We start from the raw sequence: 25,622 nt of genomic DNA on the forward strand, positions 1-25,622 counted from the left end.
AGTCTCGATCTCTCTATTCTTCCCTTCTATCAGCTTATCTCTATCTGTCTATTTGTCTATCCATCACCAGTAACTGGACTTCCTAAATCTGTTCCTCCTTCCTTCCCTGCTCCTTAGTTCTCTCTTTCTCTGTCAGTCTGCGTATTTGTATCTTTATCTGCCCATGTCTGCTTGTGTGTCTCTGCTTTCAAAGGTATCTCCGCCACTTCCTACCACGAGTAACACCTTTTAGTTATAACTCTCTCTCTCTCTCTCTCTCTCTCTCTCTCTCTCTCTCTCTCTCTCTCTCTCTCTCTCTCTCTCTCTCTCTCTCTCTCTCTCTCTCTCTCGTGTTTTCATCCGTTTCTTTTGTTTTTAGTTTTTCTCATTTCTTTGTATCGCGATTTTTATGTTGTTTTTCTTTACGTTTGGACTTTACTCTTTTAATCGTTTTTGTTCGTGGCCGTACTTTTTCGTCCGGTTTTCCAACACCTTTCCAAGTATAAGCCTTCGTTCTTTTGTTTCCCTCCGTTATTTTTAGATGCAGGGCCGTCTCTCGGAGCGGGTGTGTCCGTCCTTCTCTCACTAGCGATTTTCGAAGGCGTGGTAATTCACTCCTGCTGACTTTAACGACTTTAAGGAAGCCGCCCCATACTGGAACACACCTCACAAAACCACCCTTTCACACCACACCACGCCACACCACACCACACCAGAATTATTAACTGAAGGGCCCCGAAGCTCCCGCATTTAGCAGTTTTGTACATTTTCCCTTTTCCCTGAGCTTTCGTTTTCTGTGAGATGGCCTCGTTTCTACTTCACGTATCTTCGTTATTTGCACATTTCACTTATCGTTCGTGTTGTATCCGGTGCGTTCTTACTCTGACCTTCCTTCAGTATTTTTTCCTTTTTTCCCTGACCTTTTCTTTCCTGTGCGATACGTTGTTGCCCTCTGACCTGTCCTCATTGTTTCACTTTACCCTTTTCCGTTTGCTTGTTTTAGCCCCCCTACATATTACGCATGTCCTCTTTTTTTTCTTCTTCTTCTTCCTTTAGTTTAACGTTTTCTATTTCTGATTGTCTGTACTTTGCTTTATTATTATTATTATTATTATTATTATTATTATTATTATTATTATTATTCCGTCTTCACTTCCTCTCCCTGTCCACTCACTTTTCGTATGGTCTGCATTTATCCTCCTCCTCTGCTGATCCCTTCCGTGTTTCTCTCTCTCTCTCTCTCTCTCTCTCTCTCTCTCTCTCTCTCTCTCTCTCTCTCTCTCTCTCTCTCTCTCTCTCTCTCTCTCTCTCTCTCATACACTTCCCTTCTCTTTACCCCTATTGCCTTCCTTGCACCCCACTCGCCGCCACAAATGAGCCCATAGCCAGCTTGGTGTGAAGCGGGATCCAATAGACGTAGATGGTGATGCTGGCCACTTAATTAACCACCAGGACACCAATTTCCCGCCGTTGATTACCTCGTGAAAAGGATGCCAATTTTGAGGAGGTTGTTTTCAGGCTAATTCTGAATAATAAATGTTGTCTTAGCCATGTCGTGGTGAGGACAGTTCTAGTAATATGGTTATTCTAGAAAATTCCAGATGATTTTGCTCAGCAGAGATGGAGCCACAGGATGCCAATTGTGCTGCCACGGATGTAATTTTGAACCACTGCTGAGTTCCATGTACTGATGACCTTGTGGGTGACTAACGAGAGGCCATTTACGCCCATCATGCCATCAGTAACTGTTGTGCGTTGGACTCTACTGATGTGTCATTTATTACTCAAAATTGTCCCAAAATGAACCCCCAAACATTTTTTTTTTTTTTCAATGCTTGCCATCGTCATATAATTTTACCCATCTAAAGAGTCCATTTCGAATTGGGGAGATAAAATAATAGTCTTCATAACCCCATTCAGTAATGATGGAATGGGACGCCTTCACGTGGTGGCATCGATATAACCGGCTTCTCCACTGCCCAGTAATAAAAATGTCCTTCACCTCCCCCCCGGTCTGTCGAAAGGAGGAGGACAACGTCCGGAGGGACCTGCAACCACCGCAACAAAAATACCACCATCATCATCATCATCATCATCATCATCATCAACAACAACAACAACCAACTCAGTACTAGAAGTCCCTCCCAAGTTAAATATAATGTATAATCGTGTGGGTGTAACAACAGTGTAACATAAGAGAAGTCATGCGGTGGAAGGGATGACCCTCGTGATGTCTGGCACGCATTTGACTGGACATCCTACATAGCATATCGTTTTGAGACGTCTGTCATCTGCATCATGTGAATCTTTCTCTGCGATGACGTGTTGGTTACTCTCTCTCTCTCTCTCTCTCTCTCTCTCTCTCTCTCTCTGCAACTGACCCTCAGTGATCCTTATAATGATATCCTCTTGAACACGTTAAAGCTTTTTTTTTTCCTTGTTGCCATCATTTTTTTTTTAATTATAGGAGAGACGTGTGGTATTGGGGAGGTTAGAAATCAAAACCCTTTTGCTGAAGAAAATAATCTGACAATAAGACGTATCGTAGTGAAGGTGTTAATTCGACTACGGTGAAAAAGCATGTATGTACCAAGCTTACGTAAGAGGATAGCTTACAGTCACACTGTCTGGCTCCTCCTGTATACAGTCAGTTGAGATATGAAGTGTGGTTCGGGCTGTGTTTAAAAGGAAAATATATTATCTAAGAGTTGCTGGTCTCAGTCTGTACATTATGTAATAGTGCATGTTTATATCGTGCCATAAATGATGTGGTTCTACCTGGTTGTATATTTTACGAAGGCTGCTTGCTTTAGCTTGGTGGACTTAATTAGAATTCCACTGTGTTAATATTACTGCCTCCCTTGCCTCCTGTCTGTGTACCTCAGCACCTCCTTGCATCTTCAGCACTGTTTTACTTGTCACAGTCCTGACTTATTTTCCTCTCAACCTCCCACCTTGTCTACCAACTCATCATGCCTTCCAACCTCCCATCCTGCCTCCCAACCTCTCATCCTGCCTCTTTACCTCCCACTCTTTCGTTCCTTCTGACACTTGCGTTGCTCCCTCAGAGTTCCGTGGCCGTCATATACTTTTGTTGCTGCCTCATCGTACGTTCCGGTGACACAGTTCCGTTTACTGCCTCACATATCCGTTGCTCCCTCATCATCCGTTGCGTCTCATACTTCCGTTCCTTCCCCACACCTCTGTTGCTACCTTACATTGCTTTCTTATTTTTTTTCTTTTGCATTGCCATTCTTTCTTCTTTTTCATGCAGTTTTCGTACCTGTTTTTCTTCAATTATCGCCACCATTTTCTTACAACTCCTTTCTTACTGTTTCCTTACGTTTTTCTTATTTTTTTAGTGTTTCATTTTTTTTTCTAACTCTTCTCCTTTTGTGCCTCATCCCACTTCCTCTGCATCTGCTGTGTCGAATTCTCATCGTTTCTGCTTTTCACTTACCTCCCTGACTCTTCCTGCCTGTTATGCGGTCAGCTTTGTTGCTTACCTATGCAAACAAGCCTGCATCCCGTCCTGCCTGCCTGTTTGACATCTCCAGCTCCTGGTTTCGTCTCATCACTGTGCAGCCTTACCCATCCCCTTTTTTTTTTTTTTTTTTTTTTTTTATTGATTCCTGTTTCCCCCCATCCTGAATCTGTTTTATGAATGTTGACTTCTCTGCCGTCCTCTTCATAGGGTTTCATCTTATTTTTTTCTGTTTTCTTCACCTCTCATCTGTTCTGTCCACACCTACCCTTTTACCGTATTGTTACCATCCGCGAGTGCGAAGCTGGTATTGTTTTCAATTTGTCTGTCTGTCTCTGTGTGTATCTGTTTGCTCGATAACTTCGCAACCGCCCAAGATATCATCACAAAATTTTACAGGTGTGTGGTTGGGTTGAAAATCTCGTACGAGTTCGAAATTGGTGAAAGTAGGTCAAAGTCTGTGTGTCTATTAGCACGATAATTGTGCAGCCGCTCAAGATATCATCACAAAACGTTACAGGTGTGTAGTAAGGATGAAAATCTCCTACTGTTCGAAATTGGTGAAATTAGGTCAAAGTCAAGGTCATATTCCGAGCCGCGCTAGATATGTATTGGCTCGTGGCTGGTGTGATTCCCCCCTTGGAGGTGCCTCTAGTTTTAACTTCCACCTACCTGTTTGCTTCCCCCCTGCACCCAAGCCTGCATTCCTTCCTACCTGCATGTATGTATCCCCGGTTCGTACTTTCCTGTCGCCCCTCGTAACTCTCCTATCTTACCCTACCTCCTGCTTTGCTGCATCGACTCCTGTTTTCTGCCATCCTGTGTGTGCCTGTTTGGATGTTTACCTCCCCTGTCCTCCTCTTTATTTGCATGTATCCTTGTATATTATTAAGCTGTTTGGTTTCCTCCTCATTTGTTTCATTATCATCTATCTAACCTCTTTCCATATAATCCGTTTTGCCTTATTGTATTGACCTTCACCAACCTTCCTGCCTGCCTGCCTGCCTACCTGCCTGCTTGACTCTGCTTTTTATTTTTCGTGCAGTGTTGTGTGTGTGTGTGTGTGTGTGTGTGTGTGTGTGTGTGTGTGTGTGTGTGTGTGTGTGTGTGTGTGTGTGTGTGTGTGTGTGTGTGTTTGTGGCTTCCTGTGTGCACCTGTAAATAATCGTTCCTGTTCACCATCCTCCTGCCTTCCCACCTGTGCCCTGACTGCCTGCCTTCCTTCCTCCCTGCCCACCTGTCTGCCTACTTCCCTTCCTGCTTCCTGCTTTTTCCCCTGCCTGCCTCCGCTGGTCAACCTCCCTACCTCCTTGCCTGCCTGCTTTCGTTCCTGCCTGCCAGCCTCCCTCTCTGCCTTCCTATCTACCTTCCTTCCCACCACCCTTCTGCCAGCCCACCTGTGCCTTGACTGCGTACCTGCCAGAGCCGGGATATGTACATTCTTGCCTATTCCTTGCCGTGTGCCTGCTTCCCAACCTGTACTTGGGTGTGAGTCTGCCTGTCTGTGTGTGTGCCTACCTGCTTCCCTGTGCCTGGGTGTGTGCCTGTCTACCTGCACCAGAGTGTATTCGTTGTAGCCTGACTTTGCGTGGCTGTATCTGGGTGTGTGCCTGCCTTCCTGTGCCTAAATGTATGCCTGCGCCTGCCTGCCTGTGCCTGGGTGTGTGTCTGCCTGCCAGTGCCTGGGTGTGTGCTTGCCTGCCTGTGCTGGGTGTATGTGCGTTCCTATCTCGTGCCTGGGCAGAGCGCGACAACTGAGCATTGTGAGGCAGGTAGGAAGCGGCACTATGATCCCTTCCCCTTTAGGTTCTTGGTAGCCTAAATAACTTACCTCTTCCCTCCACTACCCCTCCTCCTTTTCCCTCCCTTCCTCCCTCCCTCCTCCCCCCTATCTCTGGCTCTCACCTCCCTCTCTCTTCCTTATCCCTTGACTACCCCTCCCTCCCTCTCTCGTATCCCTCCCTTCCGCCTGATTACCTTACCCCTTTCTATATACCCATTCTCCCTACCCTCCTTCCTTTCTCCCTCCTCTCCTCCGCCTTCCCACTGCCTTACCCTACCCCTTCCTATATGCCATCCTCCCTCCCTCCTCCAGACGGAAAGACACGTCGTCTGGCCACTTCCGCGATGGTGGGGTACAAAGGTGGGGTCTTGAGAGGTCGAGAGGTCGTGTTGTCGTTACCTTGGGAGGCCCTCTACCACCTCTTCCTTACCAGTCAATTTTTACCCTCGCCAAGGAGGTTATGTTTTTGCCTTCGTTGGTTGGTTTGTCTGTTTGTCTGTCAGCAGGATTATTCAAAAAGTTATGAACGGAGTTTGATGAAATTTTGAGGAAGGGTGGGCCATGGGCCAAGGAAGAAAAGGTTAAATTTTGAGGCGGATCCGGATCCGGATCATCCCGCACAATATCTCCAAAAGTTCGCAGTGAATTTCAATGAAATTTAGTGGAAAGGTGGTCCATGGACTAAGAAAGAATTGATTGAATTTGGGGGTGGATCCGGATCCGAATCCGGATCCTATATTCAAGAGTCCTGATCCGGATCCTTTTTAATGGCAGTGGGATTGGCAGAGGTATGTGCTTTCTGAGATCTTTCTAGTTATATATGTAGCTCGTCAATGTACGCTTGTATGTTATTTTTGTTTACTCTTTCGGTATCTTCTAGGTATAAGTTACGTAAAGTAAAACAGAATATCAAGGTGCAGTATGTAGAATAAATTTATAAGGTAAAAGTGTTGAAAAATATCAGTGTAAGAGGCATACGGACCAGGAAATCGGGATTCGAGGAATCTTGGGATGGGGTGTGTGGGGTTAAAGTCTGGGTTGGGTTGATGTCTGTAAGGGCCGGGGGTGATGTCTGTGGGAGCCAGGGGTGATGCCTGTAAGCGCCAGGGGTGATATCTGTGAGGGTTAGGGGTGATGGCTGTGAGGGTCATTGGTGATGTCTGTGGGGGCCAGGAGTGATGCCTGTGGAGGCCAGGGACGATGTCTGTGGGCACCAGGGGTGAGTCTGTGGGCGCCAGGGGTGAGTCTGTGGGCGCCAGGGGTGATGTCGTTGGGGGCCAGGGGTGATGTCTGTGGGAGCCAGGAGTGATGTCTGTGGAGACAAGGGGTGATGTCTTTAAGGACAATGTTTGTGGGCGCCTGAGGTGATATCTATGGGCGCCAGGGGTGATGTCTGTGGGCTCCAGGGGTGATGTCTTTAAGGACAATGTTTGTGGGCGCGAGAAGTGATGTCTGTGGGCGCCAGGGGTGATGTCTGTGGGAGCCAGGGGCGTTGTCTTTGAGGACCAGGGCTAATGTCTGTTGGGGGCCAGGGCTGGTGTGTTTGGGGGTCAGGGCTGGTGTGTGGGGGGGGTCAGGGCTGGTGTGTGTGGGGGCCAGGGCTGTTGTCTGTGGGGGTCAGGGCTGGTGTCTGTGGGCACCAGGGGTGATGTCTGTGCGGGACCAGGTGTAATGTCTGTGGGGGTCAGGGGTGATGTCTGTGGGGCTCAGGGGTGATGTCTGTGGGGGTCAGGGGTGATGTCTGTGGGGCTCAGGGGTGATGTCTGTGGGGGTCAGGGGTGATGTTTGTGAGGGGGATGATGTCTTTGGGTACGATATTTGTGGAGGCCAAGTGAGATGTGTGTGAGGATCAGTTGTGATGTGTGTGGGACCTGGGATGATGTTCTGTGGGGCCTGGGATGATGTTCTGTGGGGACCAGGGCTGGTGTCTGTGGGGACCAGGGCTGGTGTCTGTGGGGACCAGGGCTGGTGTCTGTGGGGGTCAGGGGTGAGGTCGGCTGAGGTCAGTGGTGATGTATGTGGGGAATAGGGATGATATCTGTAGAGTTCATGGGTGATGTCTGTGGGGGTCAGGGGTGATGTCTGTGGGGGTCAGTGGTGATGTCTGTGGGGGTCAGGGGTGATGTGTGTAGGGGTCAGTGGTGATGTCTGTGGGGGTCAGGGGTGATGTTTGTGCGGGTCAGGGGTGATGTCTGTGGGGGTCAGGGGTGATGTCTGTGGGGGTCAGGGGTGATGTCTGTGGGAATCAGGGGTGATGTTTGTGGGGGTCAGGCGTGATGTCTGTTGGGAGTCAGGGGCCGTGGGGTGAAGTCTGTGGGGGCCAGAGATAATATCTGTGGAGGTCAGGGGTCAGGGCTGATATGTGGGGAGGCTAGGGATGATACCTGTGAGGTTCAGGGGTGATTCCTGTGGGGGTCTGGGGTCGTGTCTGTGAGAGCCAAGGATCGTGTCTGTGGGGGCCAGGGATGATGTCTGAGGGGGCCAGGGTTGATGTCTGTGGGGGCCAGGGTTGATGTCTGTGGGGGCCAGGGTTGATGTCTGTGGGGGCCAGGGATGATATCTGTGGGGGGCCAGGGGTCGTGTCTGTGGGAGGTCAGGAGCGAGGTGTGTGGGGGAAGGAGTTCAGTGTTGGGAACTCAACCTTCTGGAGCCCAGGGTTGCTGCAAGTGGGATTTTGTGGGAAGGTAATTAACGTACAGCCCTTTGCCTACCAGCTTATAATTGGGAGGATAATAATGGGTCCAAACAATAGGGTTCTCTCCTTAATTATTTTTCTAATGTTCCGCATCGTCACTCCGGGGTAATACTGGTCTCTAGAGGATTAAGGATGTCATGGATGAGGTTCTTTACGGGTTTATTACCGAGGTAGTAAAGGTCCAGCGAAAGGCAAGGGCAGATAGTGTGTGGAAGGTTAGGCACGGGCTAGAAAAGTGTGGCGGACCGGGCAGGAAGGGGTGGAGGGAGTGTTGCAGGAGAGACAGAGTGTGAAATAGGGGCAGCGAGGTTTGGCAGGCGCAGAAGGGGTAAGCAGAATGGGACAAGAGAAACAGGCAAGGATATGCAGTCTACGGTAGGAGAGGCAGGACGGGGTAGGCAGAGTGTGGAGAAAGAGATTTGGGTTGGCAGCGTAAGTTAGGATTGGACTGTGTAGACAGGTTGAAACAAGAGAGACGTGGGTAGGCAGCTTAAGGCAGGAGATGCTTGTCTAGGCAGGGTGATACTGAAGCTAACCGAGTGAGGTAGGGGTAGACAGCTCTGCATGGCAAGCCCTCATTTCCAGTGGTGAGACTTTCAAGACCAATATGAGGCGGAGGAGGGTGGCGGAAGGGGTTTTAGGGAAGGGGAGAGAAGGGGTGAGGTGAAGGTAGGGATGCGAGGGGAGAGATGGGATAATGACTTTAGTTGGATTAAGGGGTGTCACTGTGAGGAAGGGGGGGGAGACCAAACATATTGCATACCAGTGTTTACTACCAGTGTCTTCTGTTTCATCATCTTTGCTTTCTCTCTTATCTTACCAGACCACTCCTGCTCTATCAGTCATATTTGTGTCATCGTCTGTGCCTTGTGTCTCTTCTACCCTCCTTCTCTGTGACTCTGCCCTTAAGCGAGTCGTGGGATAGGAGGGGTGAGCATGGAGGCAGAGGGAGAGAGTTGAAGTAATGAAGGGTACAAGACAGAAAGGGGTGAGGCAGATATAGCTTTTCCACGAAGAGATGTTATATTCTTTTTATTTCTTCCTGGAAGAGTAAGGTGGACGGGAGGAGAGGGAGACCGAGAACGTGATAGAGAAATAAGATGAGAGAATATTTTGGGAGGGTGGGGTAGTCCTGGGAAGAGGATGTTGTGTAAATTTCTAGAGGTCCTTTTATCGAGACCACGTCAAACGATGCGGCGCCAGGCAGTAAATTGATAGCCAATTAAACAGACAGACAGTTTTCCCCTTCTCTGACCTTATACTGATATAGGGTATGGTTGAAAAAGGCGTAGGTGCATGTTGCGCCGTCTACCTTCCCTTATCGAGGCTATTTCGCATGCAGGAGCTTCAGCTGATCTGGGAACCGGAGGGGTGGAGCACAGGAGGGTGAAGCAGGGTGTGATAAGCACGGAGGGGTAAGGCAGTTAGTGGTGGGGGATTGGAGGGTGAGGTATTGTGTGGCGGAGGGCCGATGCGTGAGGCAGTGTGTGATGGAGAACAGGAGGGTAGGGCAGTTTGTGGTGAGGTAATGTGTGGCGTTTGTGGTGAGGCCAGTATGTGGGAGGGGACTGGGAGGTGCGGCAATGCATGGTGGGGACAGGAAAGTGAGACGTGTGTGTGTGTGTGTGTGTGTGTGTGTGTGTGTGTGTGGTGAGGACAGGAGGTTAAACAAAGCGTTGCGGGGAAAAGAGAAGAGATAGCATGTGTGTGATAAAGCAAAGTGTGTGGAATATCTGTATTTGGTAAGGCAGTGTGTCGTGTTTGAGATGAGGCTGCGTGTGTGTGTGTGTGTGTGTGTGTGTGTGTGTGTGTGTGTGTGTGTGTGTGTGTGTGTGTGTGTGTGTGTGTGTGTGTGTGAATGAGTGAGTGAGTGAGTGAGTGAGTGAGTGTGTAAAGGCAAAGGCAGTGTGTGGTGGGGGGCTGCCAGGAAGCTGAGGCAGTGACTGGTGGGGGACAAGAGAGTGAGGCAGGAGTGGTGAGACCCTGCGAAGTGAAACAAGAGGCATGAGGCAGGAAGGGTGAGGCAGGAATTATACAAGGTATTCTCTGGCATCATCATCATCATCATCATCATTAGCTATGAACTGGGCCTCTGCGGAATAAAGGATTTGCTGGCATATCTTGTTCCCCGAAATAATTAGCGTTATTTCTCTAACCTGTTATTTTCCACGATGATTCACCTTCGTTATAAGTCTTTTTTAGATAAATTAAACGGAACTCTGTTCAGGTTACCTACATACTCAAGTGGGGACGAAAACCTTGCTTTGCGCCTAACGGTTCGAACCCACAAGAGGTGAGTAGAGATTTTTCCAATATTCCAAATGCTTCAAGGGAGGCACATCGGTCTGCGAGCCTCAAGTGACATAGACCCTTGTAGCTCAACCTCAAGCCCCCTGACGCCCAAGAGGGATAATACGGGCTTAGCCGTTAAACAGGTACCATACGTTTTTCCTCCTATCATTTTCCAACATTTAGTACAGCGATGCTTATTAAATTATAATCTTATGAGAGACTTCTCTGAGTGAAGGATGTTAGAAATGATCCCAGTTATCTCTTTCAACATAGCATCTACCTTATACTTGCAGTTTTACGCTACACCATCTCTCACCACAAAGACAACAACTCATTACTTCACAGAACGCCTAGAACATACCTATCGTCCCCAGCCCAACGTTACACTACAAGGAGATTTACATAAGCACAGCCACCACAACCATCCAAAACCTTCAGCCAAATAGTCTCCTTGAACACCCATCGTTTATTAAAATCAGATAAATTAAGGGGTGAAAGAAGAATGTTATTTTTCAGCAAATTTCTCCAGTAACCTATTCAGAACCCACCAGTAAGTACCATTTCCTCTCTGTAACTGGTAATCGTACTCAAAATTTATTTTAAATATGCTTTTAAAACTATGTGTACTATGTGGATGGAGTGGCAGCGCTTCATCTGACAGTGAAGAGAAATGGTAGGGGTGTGGGCAGATGTGTTGGCTGTGAAAGCAATTGTGGTGTAAGCCCGTAGTCCGTGTAATTATGGCATGACGGTAACGACACCAGCCTCACTCCTACCCACCTGCCTCGCCGCGGGGGAGATGTTATGATTATATTCACGATGGTATATTTACTAACTTGTTTTATTAACGCGGGAATTACAATGACTTGATGGAGGCTATTTACCCAGTATTATTTTGTGTCATGTTTTATTCTCCCTGTCCCCCTTTTTGATATTATGTTGCTTTATGCTTTCTTTTGCAATCACTATAATACCATCACCTCTCACCGTCTCTCCTCTCCCTCAGTATCATCATATTTCATTCTCCTCCCTCCTCTTCACGTGTTTCACACTCCTCACTCATCATCACGCATTTTGACCTCTCCACTTTTATCATCACCCATCATCACCCACCATTAAACATTTCCATATCCGACGTTGAGTCCTTGTCAGCTTCCAGCGACGACTATCCTCTGTGTGCGTGCTTCTTCTTCCTCTCCCTCAGCAACTGCCTTTCCTTCTGCCTTACCCTTTCTGTCTCTACTTTCCCTTCACATTCACCCTCTCTCTCACTCCCTTTCCCTCGCCCTCACCCTCTCCCTCTCCCTCGCCTCGCCTCGTGTCACCTCTGCCCCGTGGGAGTGGTCAACTGTGTGTCGCCCTCACCTCACAGCAGTGGCCACCTCTCTTTAACACCATACCCCCACTCTCCCACCCCCTTCACCACCACCACCACCACCACCACCACCACCACGCAAATTACCGAACTATGCTGTCGAGTTGGGCACATTTTCTGTTCCAGGAGGGTCCAGGTTAGATTAGGTTTGGTCGGGGATAAATAAGACAGGGGTCATCGTTCCTGGATGAGAAAACTTAGTGCATTGTTCTGAAATGACAGCAAATTGGACGAAATCCTGTAGTGACTCCAAAGATTATAATGACGATGGCTGGAGGTCAGATGGTCTCAAGGCACCCGTCGGGATGAGACGTATACTACGCTCAGGTTCGAATCTCCAGAGAGACGGCTGGAGGTTTGTAGATCATGTCTTGCCACCAGTTGTGTAGACCAGTCACAGTACCTTTAAATGTTTAGGGCTTTGTACCACTGTATGTGTTAGGGGTTAAGGGATTGTCTGTTGCTGTTACCATTACCATTCAATTCATATGACTGCAGAAATAAGCTGTGGGACGTTGAATACGTATCCCTCCCACAAAGAAAAAGTGACTGCGTATTTTTAGGATATAACTGACTGGTCGTATTATAAAATCAGTAGTGTTTAGTTTTAAAAATTAAGTGTTCTAAAAAGTGTACAACGAATTTGGTAAGAGATCACGTGAGATTTGCTTGCAGCTCTTTTCGGAGGATAGACACTTGAGTACAGTTTACAAAAATTTCATACTGGGTTAAGAAAGAATTACCTGGAATTAGAAAAACTGATGAATAACAGTACTTGGCGGAGAGGTGACCTTTATTTAGTACGACTCTCGGCATCTTTACTGTGTAGGTTTACAGGCGGTTTTCTGTACAAGCAAGCAAGCAATCTCCGAAGAAGTAGGCAGTAAATAAATTCACAAAGGGAAAACAACGATCATGTAACTAAAACTAAGAGGAGTGCAGTCAGGCCCTTATTTAATGACGGTCGGTTATAAAACACTTGTGCCGTTAGCAAGTGGTTAAGCTGCATTCCATATTACAGAGCACAGTCAACAACGAGGTATAAATCTGACTATCTTTGTCCTCGTCATGTGATTAAGGAATAGTGTGTTAAGATATGGCATGGAATGGTATGGTAAGGAATGATATGGCATGGTACAGTATGGTATGGTATGGTGTGGTGTGATATGGTATGGTATGGTATGGCTTGCCCTCCCCTTCATAATCTTAAGTAGTAGTAGTAGTTGTTCCCTAGGCAGTCTGGCCGAACAGCCCCGAGTCCCTTAGGAAGGCCATGGCCGAGACCGGGCTTTCCCACAGGGCTCTCAAAGAGTGTATGTTGTGTTGTTGGCGTAGATGATTGTGTGCAATGCAGTCTTCCATAATGTGCTTAATAGTATGGGGTGCCGTGTTGCATCCTGGACAGGCATCAGCGACGGAGTCATCCAGCCTCTTCTGGTAGCTTAAGAGGGCTGGGTGGTGCCCACATCTCAGACTGGCCAGGTGGACCCTGTCCTCACGAAGATAGGATTCAGAAGGGTGGATGTCAGGAGGCCGTGCTTGCAGCTGTGTGTTGTCTTTAAGTGATTGAATGGAGCGGCGAGTGATCTGAGTATGGATATGCTTCTGGAAGCTGGTCTGAGATGGGCGAGGGGGGAGAGATGACAGTATTTGTGTATGGTATCGTGTGCTGGGTGTTGTTTTGATGTTCCTTGGTGTGGGTGGATGTGCTGCCATGTACTGTAGTGGATGTTGTGCGTTTGTGGATGCTGCAGCAAGAAACTGGGTGCCTCTCGTGTCTAGGTGATCCTTGACTTTGAGGACTTTGGTTTCTTGATGTAGGTGGTCTGTGGGTGTAGTAGCTGTGCAGCCTGTGATTATTTTTAGGGCCTTGTTCTGTATGGTCTGTAGAGTGTTGTAGTGTGTTTTGGTGAGGTTAGAAGCCCAGGCGGAGCTTTCATAATTCATCACTGAACGTATGTATTGTTTGCATACTGTGGTGATGGTTTCTTTGTTGTGTCCGAATGTTGTATGGGCAAGTGACCTCAAAGCATTGAGTCTTGGTGTTATTTTATTTTTAATGTTTGTGATGTGTTGTTTAAATGACATTGATGTACTGTATGTTACACCAAGGTTTTTTTTTTGTGTGTGTGTGTATGTGTGGTAGGGGATTGTTGTTTAAGGTGAGGTGTGGGATGTGACTGTGTTCTGCTACCCAGTTTAAACCATTTGTCTCAGAACGTTTTTTTTTTTTTTTTTTTTTTTTGCCATCTCCTGACGATTTTTATTCAGGTCAGGATACAGTTTCCAAACTGGAGGGGTTAGATACAGCTTTATTAAATCCTTTGCAACACGAGAGGCCCTTCATAAGCTTAATAAAGGCGTCTGGTGGCAGTAAGAATAAAATAGTAAGGACCTAACTCGAATCATCGGTTTAACGATATATCTGTAATTATCACATGCGTCGTCTGCAAGTGAAGTTGCAAGAGAGAGAGAGAGTTTAAATTCTTTCCAAGAGAATGAAGTAAATAACAGTGTGGGCTGGGAACTTGGATGTAACTATGTTAATTTATACTGAAGTTTGTCTCTTCTTTTAAACAGTAGTAACTTTGTGTCGAGTTTTCATTGCATTTGATGTTTTCATTTTCCATCCATAAGCATGGTTAAGGTCAATTTTTGACCGTCGTTATCATATGCCTTAGCTAAGATTGTGATATTGTCATTATTATATTATTATTATTACTATTACTATTATTATTATTATTATTATTATTATTATTATTATTATTATTATTATTATTATTATTATCGTCATCGTCGTCATCGTCTTCTTCGTCGTCTTTGTTTTCTGTCATTCGGCTTAGGAGAGACTTCGAACTGAAGGATTAAACGCCGTTATTGTTAACCCTTCCATTAATCATCACTTGGTCTATTCCAGCTAATGCCAGACGATTTTATTCAGCTCGGAATGAGAATAGGAGGCTGGGAGTGTTGACAGAGGGTTTTCCCAGCCTCAGTAAAATCGTCAGGTAGCAGCAATAATAAGTACAAATTGGCGTTCTCGTAGTAAAGGGCTTGATAAAGGAATCTAGGGAAAGCTGGCTGTAGGGCAATGTTCTTTTAAACCCCCCCCCTCTCTCTCTCTCTCTCTCTCTCTCTCTCTCTCCGTATGTATCTATTTGTCTGTCAGGCTATCTATCTGTCTGTCTAAATCTGTTTGTTTATCTATCTCTATATCCATTGTCAGATGCCTTAATCCCGGAAGTGGTGGCCATAGGAGAATCGCCTCCATGTCACCCTGTCCTCCGCCATCAGGCAACCCTTTCCGTAGCTCACACCCCCTTCTCTCCTATACCTATCCACCTTATCCCCCCATCTCATTCTCGGTCTCCTTTTTCTCTCCCCCCTCCCCATCCACCTCACTCACATACACTCCTAGTCAGTCTCTGGTCATCATCCTCTCCTGAAGCCTCCAGACGATTTTGTTCAGGCCAGGAGAAAGCCTTAATGATCTCTCTCACATCTAGGGCTAAACGAAATCGCTGAATAAAATCGTCCGTAGACAGTGTGATTATTATTAAAATAATATTAATATGGTCGCCCCTCCACAACAACCCCTGTGGCAAGGACGTTCTTTTAGGGGAAACTTGTCTCGCCTTGGTTTTGTGTCGGACCCGCAGTTCTCACACTAGTTATTAAAAGAACGCAGAGTGTGACACCACGGAGACTAAGTTTAAAACGAGGGCGACTGTAATTATCATGTAGTGGTGTAATAGGGCTTCATCTTGTATTTTGTGTACCGGTATGTATATTTCTCCAAACTTTACTGCCCTTCTTGTGTAACTTTTATTGTGTGTGTGTGTGTGTGTGTGTGTGTGTGTGTGTGTGTGTGTGTGTGTGTGTGTGTGTGTGCGTGTGTGTGGCAGTCAATATTTACCCCACCTTCTCATCCCTAAATACCTCTCACCCATCCACGTTTATCCAACCATTGTTTTGTCTCCCCATCCTCACTCCCACCTGATGCAGTAATTTTCCCGTTCATTTGAAAGTTTCCGGTTCTTCTTCTTGTTCATATCCTGCCCTGTTAGTCACACGATGCTGTTAACATTCACGATAACAATGTAGTGTGGGTGTGTATGTTTTAATTCAATTACCATCCAGCAGTTCCCATCTCGTTAACTTTTGTCTGTCCCCATTTGCTTGTCTGCTTAAACCACTCAGCATTTTTCCGTATTTACACTCAGCCACACCAAGAGGCTTACACAACACCAAGGGGCTTACTACTTACCTTATGCAGTTCTAAGCAAATTTTCTTTTATAAAAATCCGTCTGAAATTATTCCTTGAAATAGTGATGGCAGGAAGTAATGATTTTGTGGGTTAGGGGGATCATAACTCAGAATTGGGCGATGTTTGCCACTTGACTACTGCCCATCCACCCTCGTGGTTATTAGGTGTAATTAATATCTGGGATATCACCGTGGAGGAGTAACTGTGCAAAACTCGTTGATGAAGTGGCCTTGTATCTCAGAACAGTGAGTGAATAACCTGCCGTTGGCACAAAGACCCAAGTTACAGAGATAAACACTTTGGATAAACACCTCATTGGGTTTTCCTGCTTTTCTGTCTATATCAGCAGACGATAGTATTTAGCCACGTTAGTAAAATTGCCGGTACGTTATATGCACATAGTCTGCCTGTTCATAACCTGGATTACCTTCCTGCCTTACATGGTATCCAGTGTCCTGAAGCTGGTTTACAATATTCCATTTTGAAGCATGATGATGGATAATTGCTCGAGAAATGGTCGTATACACAATCAGATTGAACCCCCTCCCCCTCTTCCGTGTTCAGGTGGGCTAAGTCTGGCCACCTGCCACATAAACACACTTTAACATCGTGCCTCGAAACTGATCTTGTGAACCAGCTTTTACAGTTACGTTCATGTTTTTCATTTGTAATCACAAATTAATCATCGTTTTGTAAGAATAATAACAACTGTACTGTCTTCCGTGAATCGTCTTTTGTTTAGCATTCAGTCTTCCCGTAATCTTTTCATAGTTTGAGTTATGCTTCAAAAAATACTTAATAACGGTATGATTGACATCTTGTGCCTGAGAACTGATCAACTTCTGCAAAAATGATGCTGTCTTCAGTAATCACCAGTCATCCATAAATGTAGTTATATTCAGTGATATAATAAGGTAGTTTTTATTACGTAAGTTTCTCGCCTTATCAGTACTGCCTCATTTGACTTTTTTTTTTTACGGGATATGATCCTTTCTTATTAAGTCAGGTAGCATGACATTCTTTTCACTTTAATCACACTACTTAATTAAGATTGTATCTATCTATCTATATACCTAGGCTGCTTCCCCCAAGGAAAGGGAGGTAACCGAGACAGGACGACTCACTCTCCATTTACTCATCCATTCAAACACATTCATTCGCATCTTAGCCCCAAAGGGGAGAACGGACAGATCCTCACCGCATCACACCGCACAAGGGTCAACTGCGCAATGCAAGCAGTGACATCCACAGCAGGGCCCGACAGCAGAACTGGTTTACCCCTGCCACATCATAACAGACCCATCCCCTTACCCGCACCTGACCTGACTAGCTGATCAGACTTACATATTTTATAGTTAGTTCGTGGTATGATCTTTTCTTATGAACTCCTTCATTTCCATGGCATTATTTACAGTCATACCACTTTAATAAAATCGTGTGGAAATAACAATAATAAAAAAAAATTGCCTCACTATATTGATGGGGTTAATTCCCACAGGTCATCTCTTTTTCAATCCCCTCGTGTGGCCATTTATAAGGATTTGACTGCTGCTATTTCCCTCGACTGAGAAGAATCGTCTGGTTTTTTCTCAAATGCAATACCCAGATGTGTAAATAACAGAGAAAGGGTGACTGGTGATAGATTTTAAAGCCTCTGAATGACAGATCTTCTGGTGGTGGCGTGAATTAAATATCCTAATTCACCAACTCCCCCGAAGTGGTTAAACATTGATATCACCTAATCTGTTTCTTTTGCTGGTGTGACTTATTATTTTTAGGATCTTTGTTATGACTACGCCTTTCCAGTGATAAAGTTTACCACTTGTTTTCGTCAGATTTTATTATCCAGATTTTCTTTCTTTTCTTGTTTCATGATGATGCCAATTAATAATGCGGTGGCGTCTTTGTGTGTGTGTGTGTGTGTGTGTGTGTGTGTGTGTGTGTGTGTGTGTGTGTGTGTGTGTGTGTGCGCGTTAAGTATGTGCTAACCATAGAGGTATTTGCCTTCTTAGTGTGACTGGAAAAATGTATGGTAGAATACTCATTGATAGGGTTAGGCATATGACAGAGGAGCTAGTTGGAGAAGAACAAGGGGGATTTAGGAAGAGAAAAGAGTGTGTAGATCAGATATTTGTTCTAAGATGTTTAGTGGAGAAGTATCTAGAGAAGGGAAGGAAAGTGTATGCTGCCTTCATGGACTTGGAGAAAGCTTATGACAGAAGAGACAGGCAAGGCATGTGGAAAGTATTAAGAATATATGGAGTGAAGGGGAAATTGTTGAGTGCTGTGAAGAGTATGTACGAAGGAGCTAGGGCTACGGTGAGAGTGGATGGTAAGCTGAGTGAGTTCTTTGATCTCAGCGTGGGACTGAAACAGGGTTGTGTGATGTCTCCATGGCTGTTTAATATATACTTGGATGGAGTTGTAAAGGAGGTGCAAGGTAGGGCAGTGGATGTGGGGGTGGCTCTAATGAATGCGAGTGAGATTTGGAAGATTCCGGTGTTGCTGTTTGCTGATGATACAGTATTGTTGAGTGAAGATGAATAGGAATTGTAGGGTTTGGTGAATGAATTTGGGACAGTATGTAGGAAGAGGAATCTGAAAGGTAATATACACAAGAGTAAAGTTATTGTTTTTGAGAGGAATGAAGTCATAGAATGTACAGTGAGGTTGGATGGTGAGGATATGGAGAATGTGAGTGCATTCAAGTACTTGGGTAGTGTGTGTGATGAGTAAGGATGGAACGTTGGGGGATGAAGTGCGTGAAAGGGTACAGCAGGGAAGGAAGGTTGTTGGTTCACTGAAAGCAGTGATGAGAAATAGGGAGTTGAGTACGGAAGTTAAGAAGTCACTGCATGATAGTATTGTGATCCCTACCCTGACGTATGGAAGCGAGGCGTGGACCTTGCAAGAGGGGAACAAGTCAAGAGTGAGAGCAGTGGAAATGAGTTACTTGAGAGGAGCATGTGGAGTGACATGGAGGGACAGGTTGACGAATGAAGAAGTGAAGGAATGTTGTGGGGTGGATGTGGATGTGGTTGAGAAGATAAAGAGAAATACACTGAGGTGGTTTGGACATGTGGAGAGAATGGAGAATGAAAGACTGACTAAGCGGGTGTATGTAGGTGAGGTGGAGGGAGGAAGAGGGAGGGGTAGACCGAGGATGAGGTGAAGGGATGGAGTTGAGAGGTAAATGAGGGAGGGGGGAGTGAGTTGGGGGGAGGGTAGTCAAATGGTGGGTGACAGAGCGACTTGCAGACGTTTTGTCTCCGGCCACCCTTTGCGGGATTAGGGCGTCGGGCTATAGATAGATAGATGGCGTTATTTTGCTATAATCAGATGATCTTATTCTGTCTAGGAAATGTATTTCCGACTGGAAGGGTTAAGCACAACTTTCATAAAGCCCTTCACTATTAGGGCCCTCTCCTAAGATGAACAAAATCCTCTGAATAGCAAGAATGAAACACAAGGTATGTCATTTACCCCCCCCCCTTCAAGGTTAATTCCCTAGAAACAGGGTGGGGTTTGTTGTTTGAGGGAGATTATGGAGCTAAAATTGGTCAGATAATATCAAATGCTAATAATGATAAGCACAAAAGCTAATTAAAAAAAAAAAAAAAGCAAAGTTTCTGCGAATGAAAATGAGATGTAGGAAAAATCGGAAACCCGAGCCAACTTTCGAGGAAACAGTGAAAAAATTGGAAATCAGAGCCAAGTTACCTGCAGTACCTTGGCATCCTTGGGCCCTAACCTTGGCATCCCTTTCATTTATCCTTGACATCGTTTAGACGTAACCTTGGCATCCTTCGGAACTAACCTGTATATCCGTTGACCTAACCTTGACATCGTTTGAACCTTATCTTAGCGTCTTTGGGACTGAACTTTTCTCTCCTTCGAACTTAACATGAGTATCCTTCAGAGGGCTTGAGAATTATATATATATATATATAATTTATCATAGTCAAATTGCAGACCTAACCAAACAGTGAAAACCACATCGCTGAAAGCTAAACTTATCAAACTTGTTACAATGCTAACAGTAATTTGTTATTACTATTATTATTATTATTATTATTATTATTATTATTAAATTTATTGTTATTATTATTATTATTATTATTATTATTAAATTTATTGTTATTATTATTATTATTATTATTATTATTATTATTATTATTATTATTATTATTAATTATTATTGTTATATGCTATATTATGGAATCTCTTTGGTCCCTTGAGGAGCATAGGGGCATGGACTGGTTATTCAGTTCAAACATTCAAGGCGAGTTATTAATTTCTCTCCCCTGAGTGGTATTTCGTGAGGAAAAACCCTTAGATTTCAATACTTATGAGCCGGAGTTGGATCTTACCCTATCTTTTAGCGAGAAGGGTCGGGATGATGATGAGGATGAGGATGTTGACGATAATCATTATCATTATCATTATTATTATTATTATTATTATTATTATTATTATTACTACTACTACTACTACTACTATTATTGTTTCCCGTACACGAGGAAACCATTTACTACGCTGGGCGGTAACCATATAACAAAATCATGGCGCCTGGAGGTTTAGTCGGTAATTAAAGCATTCCAGTAGGATTGAACTGGTGCAGGTTTTTATCCAAGGGGTGGTTGAGGTTTATTGCTCACGTAATGCCACCCAGGGGTGAGTGATGCTGGTCACTCTCATCTTAAATGTCATGACCAACTTGTCTAGCCTCGGGCTCCTACGCTTCTCATGGGCCAACACAGGATTAGATGAACGAATAATGAATTATTATTATTATTGTTGTTGTTGTTGTTGTTATTATTATTATTATTATTATTATTATTATTATTATTATTATTATCATTATTATTATTTATTATTATTATTATTGTTTATTATTATTATTATTATTATTATTATTATTATTATTATTATAATTATTAATATTATTTTAACATCTTCATCGTTATTGGTATTGGCATTGTTATCGGTCTAACGAGCACCTGTGCTTGTGTTTCAGGTGTTCAACTTGTCGGGTCAGGGTGAGGTGAGCCAGTACCTGCCCCGTGTTTTGGAGCTGGGGTGGCCTGAGCAGCTGGCCCCGGCGCTGGAGAGGCTGTGCTCAGTGTGTAAGGCGCTAGACTCGTGGATCACACAGCACCCACAGCATGTCGCCGTACTGCACGCCAGGTACCACACACACCATGCCCTACTATACCATATCATACCGTACCTGACTCATAGCCACTTCATGTGTCTCTCTTGGTATATAATAATTGTTCTTATTTGTGTGTACATGTTTAATGTGAGTACACAATCTGTACATTAACTAGTATGGAACAATACTACATCACAGAGCGCATATATTCATTTGTTTGTGTGTAACAGTTATTCCCATAAATTATGTGTGCGTATTTCTGTATTTTGTGGGTACATAAACACGTAGACCAGTAGGCTAATAGCACCTCACAGGGCGCTGCATGTAAGCAGCATACACTGTAGGCACCAGGCCTGCAACAACTGTAGTACTTATATGACGGTAATCCTATGGTGTCAGCAACAGAGGAGTAAATAATTATATTCATAACTTTACATGCAAAACGATCCGCTTTAACTAATTGACATCCACCTACAAGTCTAAATTAGTCAGCGCAACTGTTATCATTTTCGCACCATGTAATAGTAATGATGCTCTGGAACGAACGTTCGGACATTGTTCCACGTGTTTCAGTGATCCACAGAATCATTTTTTTTTTCCTTGAAAGGGTTAGTATTGTGATTGATAAACACTGTAAAGGAATTCTAGTATACGGTGTGAGCGGTTCCGTATTTACGTCCCAGACTACTTGCTCTGTGGTTAAACTGCCCACCAGAACCGAACCTTTAATTAGGTCTGTCAAGATTAATCCCTAAGAGAAAGGATCGCTCGCTTTACATACCACTGGTTCAGAAGTTATAATGTAGCAGACTTGCATATCTTATTCCATGTCCAAAATGAACAAACTGTATCAAGAGTAAATATTTTGCAATATTGGTGAAACGTGCGGATGGCGAACGGTATGAAAATGACTCCACTGTCATTGTGCCTTGCATCTGAAAACCATCCAGCCCCTGCCTGGCGATCATACGAGTAAAATATATTGGCCAGTTTATCCAAGAGGCCAATAAATGTGGTGTGGTGGGTGGAGTGTTATAATGTCTATAGCTAAGGCTTGATGAGCTTTTAATGAAGACAGTTACCGAGATTATTTGTCTGCATCTTCAACGAAAAGAATCGCCAGCGTGGTAGGCTGCTTTAGGGAGGCATGGAACTCTGTAAGGATTACATGGTAACCGTTCTAATAAAGTTCATGGTTATGGTTCTTGCACTTACCAACGTCATTACAAAGGTGACAGGGAGCGGAAGCAAAAGAGTGAAAATTTGTATTGGTTAGCATCTGACAGCCTTCAGTATAATTAAATATTTTCCTCTGAATCCTTTCTACTTACAGACGATTATATTCATCTTGGGTGCCTTTCGAATTGGAGGAGTCAAATAAAGCTTTCATCAGTTCCTTGACAGCTAGGGAACTCTTCTTAGGTTCAATGAAAAAATCATATGGCAGCAACTAGACGTCGCCAGATTCAAAGGATTAACAAACAGCAGCAGATGCTGAAGCGGCTCATAATCCGTATAAAAGTTTTTGAAACATCTTGCAAACACACTGTGACGAATGCGCACCCTTCCATCGTCATTCATGGAGGTAATATTAAGTGAGATGTGGTCAGCGGCGTCCAGTTCGTGACTAGATGTAAGGGTTTGTGTGAAGATAAGAAATTTGATTGTGTGAGACCTGCCTGGAAGGTGAAAACATGAAAGCTTGTGTGGAGACATAAAGAGTTTGTGTAGGAATTTAAGGTTTGTGTGGTAGAGGTATGAGGGTTTGTGTGGAGATATGAGGGCTTGTGCTGAAATATGATGGCTTGGTGTGGAAATATGAGGGTTTGGTGTGGAAATATGAGGGTTTGGTGTGGAAATATGAGAAACTGTGGGGCAGTATGAGGTTTTGGGTGAAACTAAGAGTGTTTATGTACATATACGATGGTGACGGTGAAGCCTGGGTGGTTTCTGCACACCTGCCCCCCGCCCTTCAAATATTCACCTCGTCTGGCTTTCCCCTGACCGGCCACCTTACGTGCGCAGTTGCTGGCGCTGCACTTCCGGGTTTCGTATGAGTTCACTTCAAACCTGGCGGCCCTGAACCAGCCCAGATCACACCGGACCGGATGAAAGACCGTATCCTTGTTGGCTTAGGGGACTTGGTAGGACTTCTTCCTTGTGTGTGTGTGTGTGTGTGTGTGTGTGTGTGTGTGTGTGTGTGTGTTGTGATATATTACACCTTCATATGCATGTTTTTTATGTTCGTTTTATATATATATATATATATATATATATATATATATATATATATATATATATATATATATATATATATATATATATATTTTTTATACTGACAGTCCTGTAGTTGGAATCTGTAACATCCCAAAGGAAAGTAATAAACAAAATAAATCGGCCAGGCAGGAGTGTCAAAGACTGCTGGGGCAACAAATCGTGCCAGCGCCTCCACCTGACCCTCATACCGGTTTACGACCATGGCCTGTTAGCTCGGAATTTGTCGGGAGAATTTGAGTGCAGGGTATATACTTTGTTAGGATGGAGGGGAGACTTCTGAAATGTACTTATGTTCCAAAAACTCTGATTAACTCCTTGATGGTTGAACCTTCACCGAGCTGAATAAAATCGATTGACGTTACCCAGACTAAAATATTAAGGTACGTACTTGGCCATGCACGCATAAAGTTAGTTATAATGTATCTGGTTAATTCAGTCAACTACAGTTTCGTTTACCTGTGTTTCTACGTGACATTTGCCTGCGTCACAAGTAGCCAGACATACATTGGGCGCGCGTCACATGCCTACGTTGTGGTTGTCCAAAATTCATTATTGTTAAATCGTATCTGGATAATCAGCTAATATTTTTTTCACCATGCATTTTATTTACTGATGGTCACAAAATATATTGCACTATACGTTCATCATCAGTTAAGCACTGTACTTTTTTCTCTGTGCCGTTATATATTGTATCACTGCTTCAAAAGCTCAAAAGTCGCCGATTTTACATGGATAGATAGATAGATGGAGAGAGAGAGAGAGAGAGAGAGAGAAAGAGAGAGAGCGTGATTCCATCTAGGTGTGTAAATTAATTGAGTTAGTACAGGGTTTGCCATATTTATTCAATTTTATGTGCACTCATCACGGGCTCTCCTCCCAAGCCCTTCCCTGCCCTTCCCTCTTGCCTTCCCTTTCATTGCCCTTCCTCACTCAGCGCCCTCCTTTATTACCATTACTACCTTCATCCTTCATCCTCCTCACCTCTTTCCACATTTATTATTACTGTCTTTGTGTCTTGTTCTCTCTGTTCTGTATTCTTTTTCTCCCACATTTCTGTCTCGCTCGTTTCCCTCCCGAGGCTAACTCTCTCTCTCTCTCTCTCTCTCTCTCTCTCTCTCTCTCTCTCTCACACACACACACACACACACACACACACACACACACACACACATACAAACGCATCTTTCTCTCCCTCCATTCTCCCCCTCCATGTACCCTTTCCACCTCCACAAGCCAAGCACTGAAGCCATGACAGAACCTACAATATTCAGGCCCTACCAGTACTCCCTGTGTGTGTGTGGGGGGGGGGGAAGGTGTATAGTCGCATACCCTCTGAACTGTGCTGTTTAGGTTTCTGTATATATGAAAGAAAAGCATTCTGGAGTCGAATGCTAATCGCCCGCCAGAACATGCTGTTGGCGAAGTCCAAGATTTCGGCCATATCTTGATACCCTGAAGGTTTCATGTTGATAGCTCAAGCCATTCATGAGATAGAATGGTGCTAAAGGCGGGCGATAAAAACCAGTTGACCTTTGACAGCCATTTTGGTGACCTTGACCTTGACCATGAGTGGCCATTTTCGAATCGTCTAAGTTTTTGGCCATATCTTGGTACCCTGAAGGTTTCATGTTGCTAGCTTGAGCCGTTCATGAGATATAATGGGAATACACACACACACACACACACACACACACACACACACACACACACACACACACACACACACACACACACACACACACACAGTCGCAGGCAAAAACGTTATCGCCTTGCCTTCTAAAGGCAGGCGATAAAAATTAGAACTCCCACTTCTTTCCAGCGTTACCTTTGGTTCTCTCCACACACACACACACACACACACACACACACACACACACACACACACACACACTTTTGGTTCTCTCTTTACACACACACACACGCACACACACACAGCCCCTGTACTTGCTCCACGGCCGGGCGAGCACAACCCAATATGAAATGTTGGACAACCAAAGAGCAATAGAGTTTCCCTCCGCCAGTAGTTGCCGTGGGGTCAATATTTCCTACACACAAGTAACTTTGGCCTCCCTCAGCTGTGCCGACCAGTGTGTCATGGCGCTGTTGTTTCCAGCTTAACTTTACTTAGATTTACTTGGAAATTGTTCTGATGTCAGAGGAGGAGGAGGAGGAGGAGGGTTCTTTTCTATTCTTGGTCAGGGAACAGTCATAGAATTTGAGTATCGTTAGAAAATGAATAAACTTATCTTCCACGAGGTTCACTCTCACGTCATAAAACACCACCGTCTATGACATTACATAAGTCCAAAGTCAG

At 44.6% G+C, this 25,622-nt stretch overlaps 1 protein-coding gene across 4 annotated transcripts in view; it reads left to right on the forward strand.

Moving 5' to 3' along the window:
• Positions 1–25,622, forward strand: part of by (focal adhesion protein tensin) — a 272,729-nt gene that overhangs the window by 25,758 nt on the left and 221,349 nt on the right. For all 4 annotated transcript variants that reach the window (XM_080282141.1, XM_080282143.1, XM_080282144.1 and 1 more), the window contains exon 2: positions 20,894–21,063. In XM_080282141.1, the coding sequence (XP_080138267.1) occupies positions 20,894–21,063 (170 nt within the window). The remainder of the gene's footprint in view (positions 1–20,893; positions 21,064–25,622) is intronic.

The sequence above is a fragment of the Coenobita brevimanus genome, chromosome 92, assembly GCF_032717465.1.
Source record: "Coenobita brevimanus isolate Jiangsu-jjx chromosome 92, ASM3271746v2, whole genome shotgun sequence".
Classification (NCBI taxonomy): domain Eukaryota; kingdom Metazoa; phylum Arthropoda; class Malacostraca; order Decapoda; family Coenobitidae; genus Coenobita; species Coenobita brevimanus.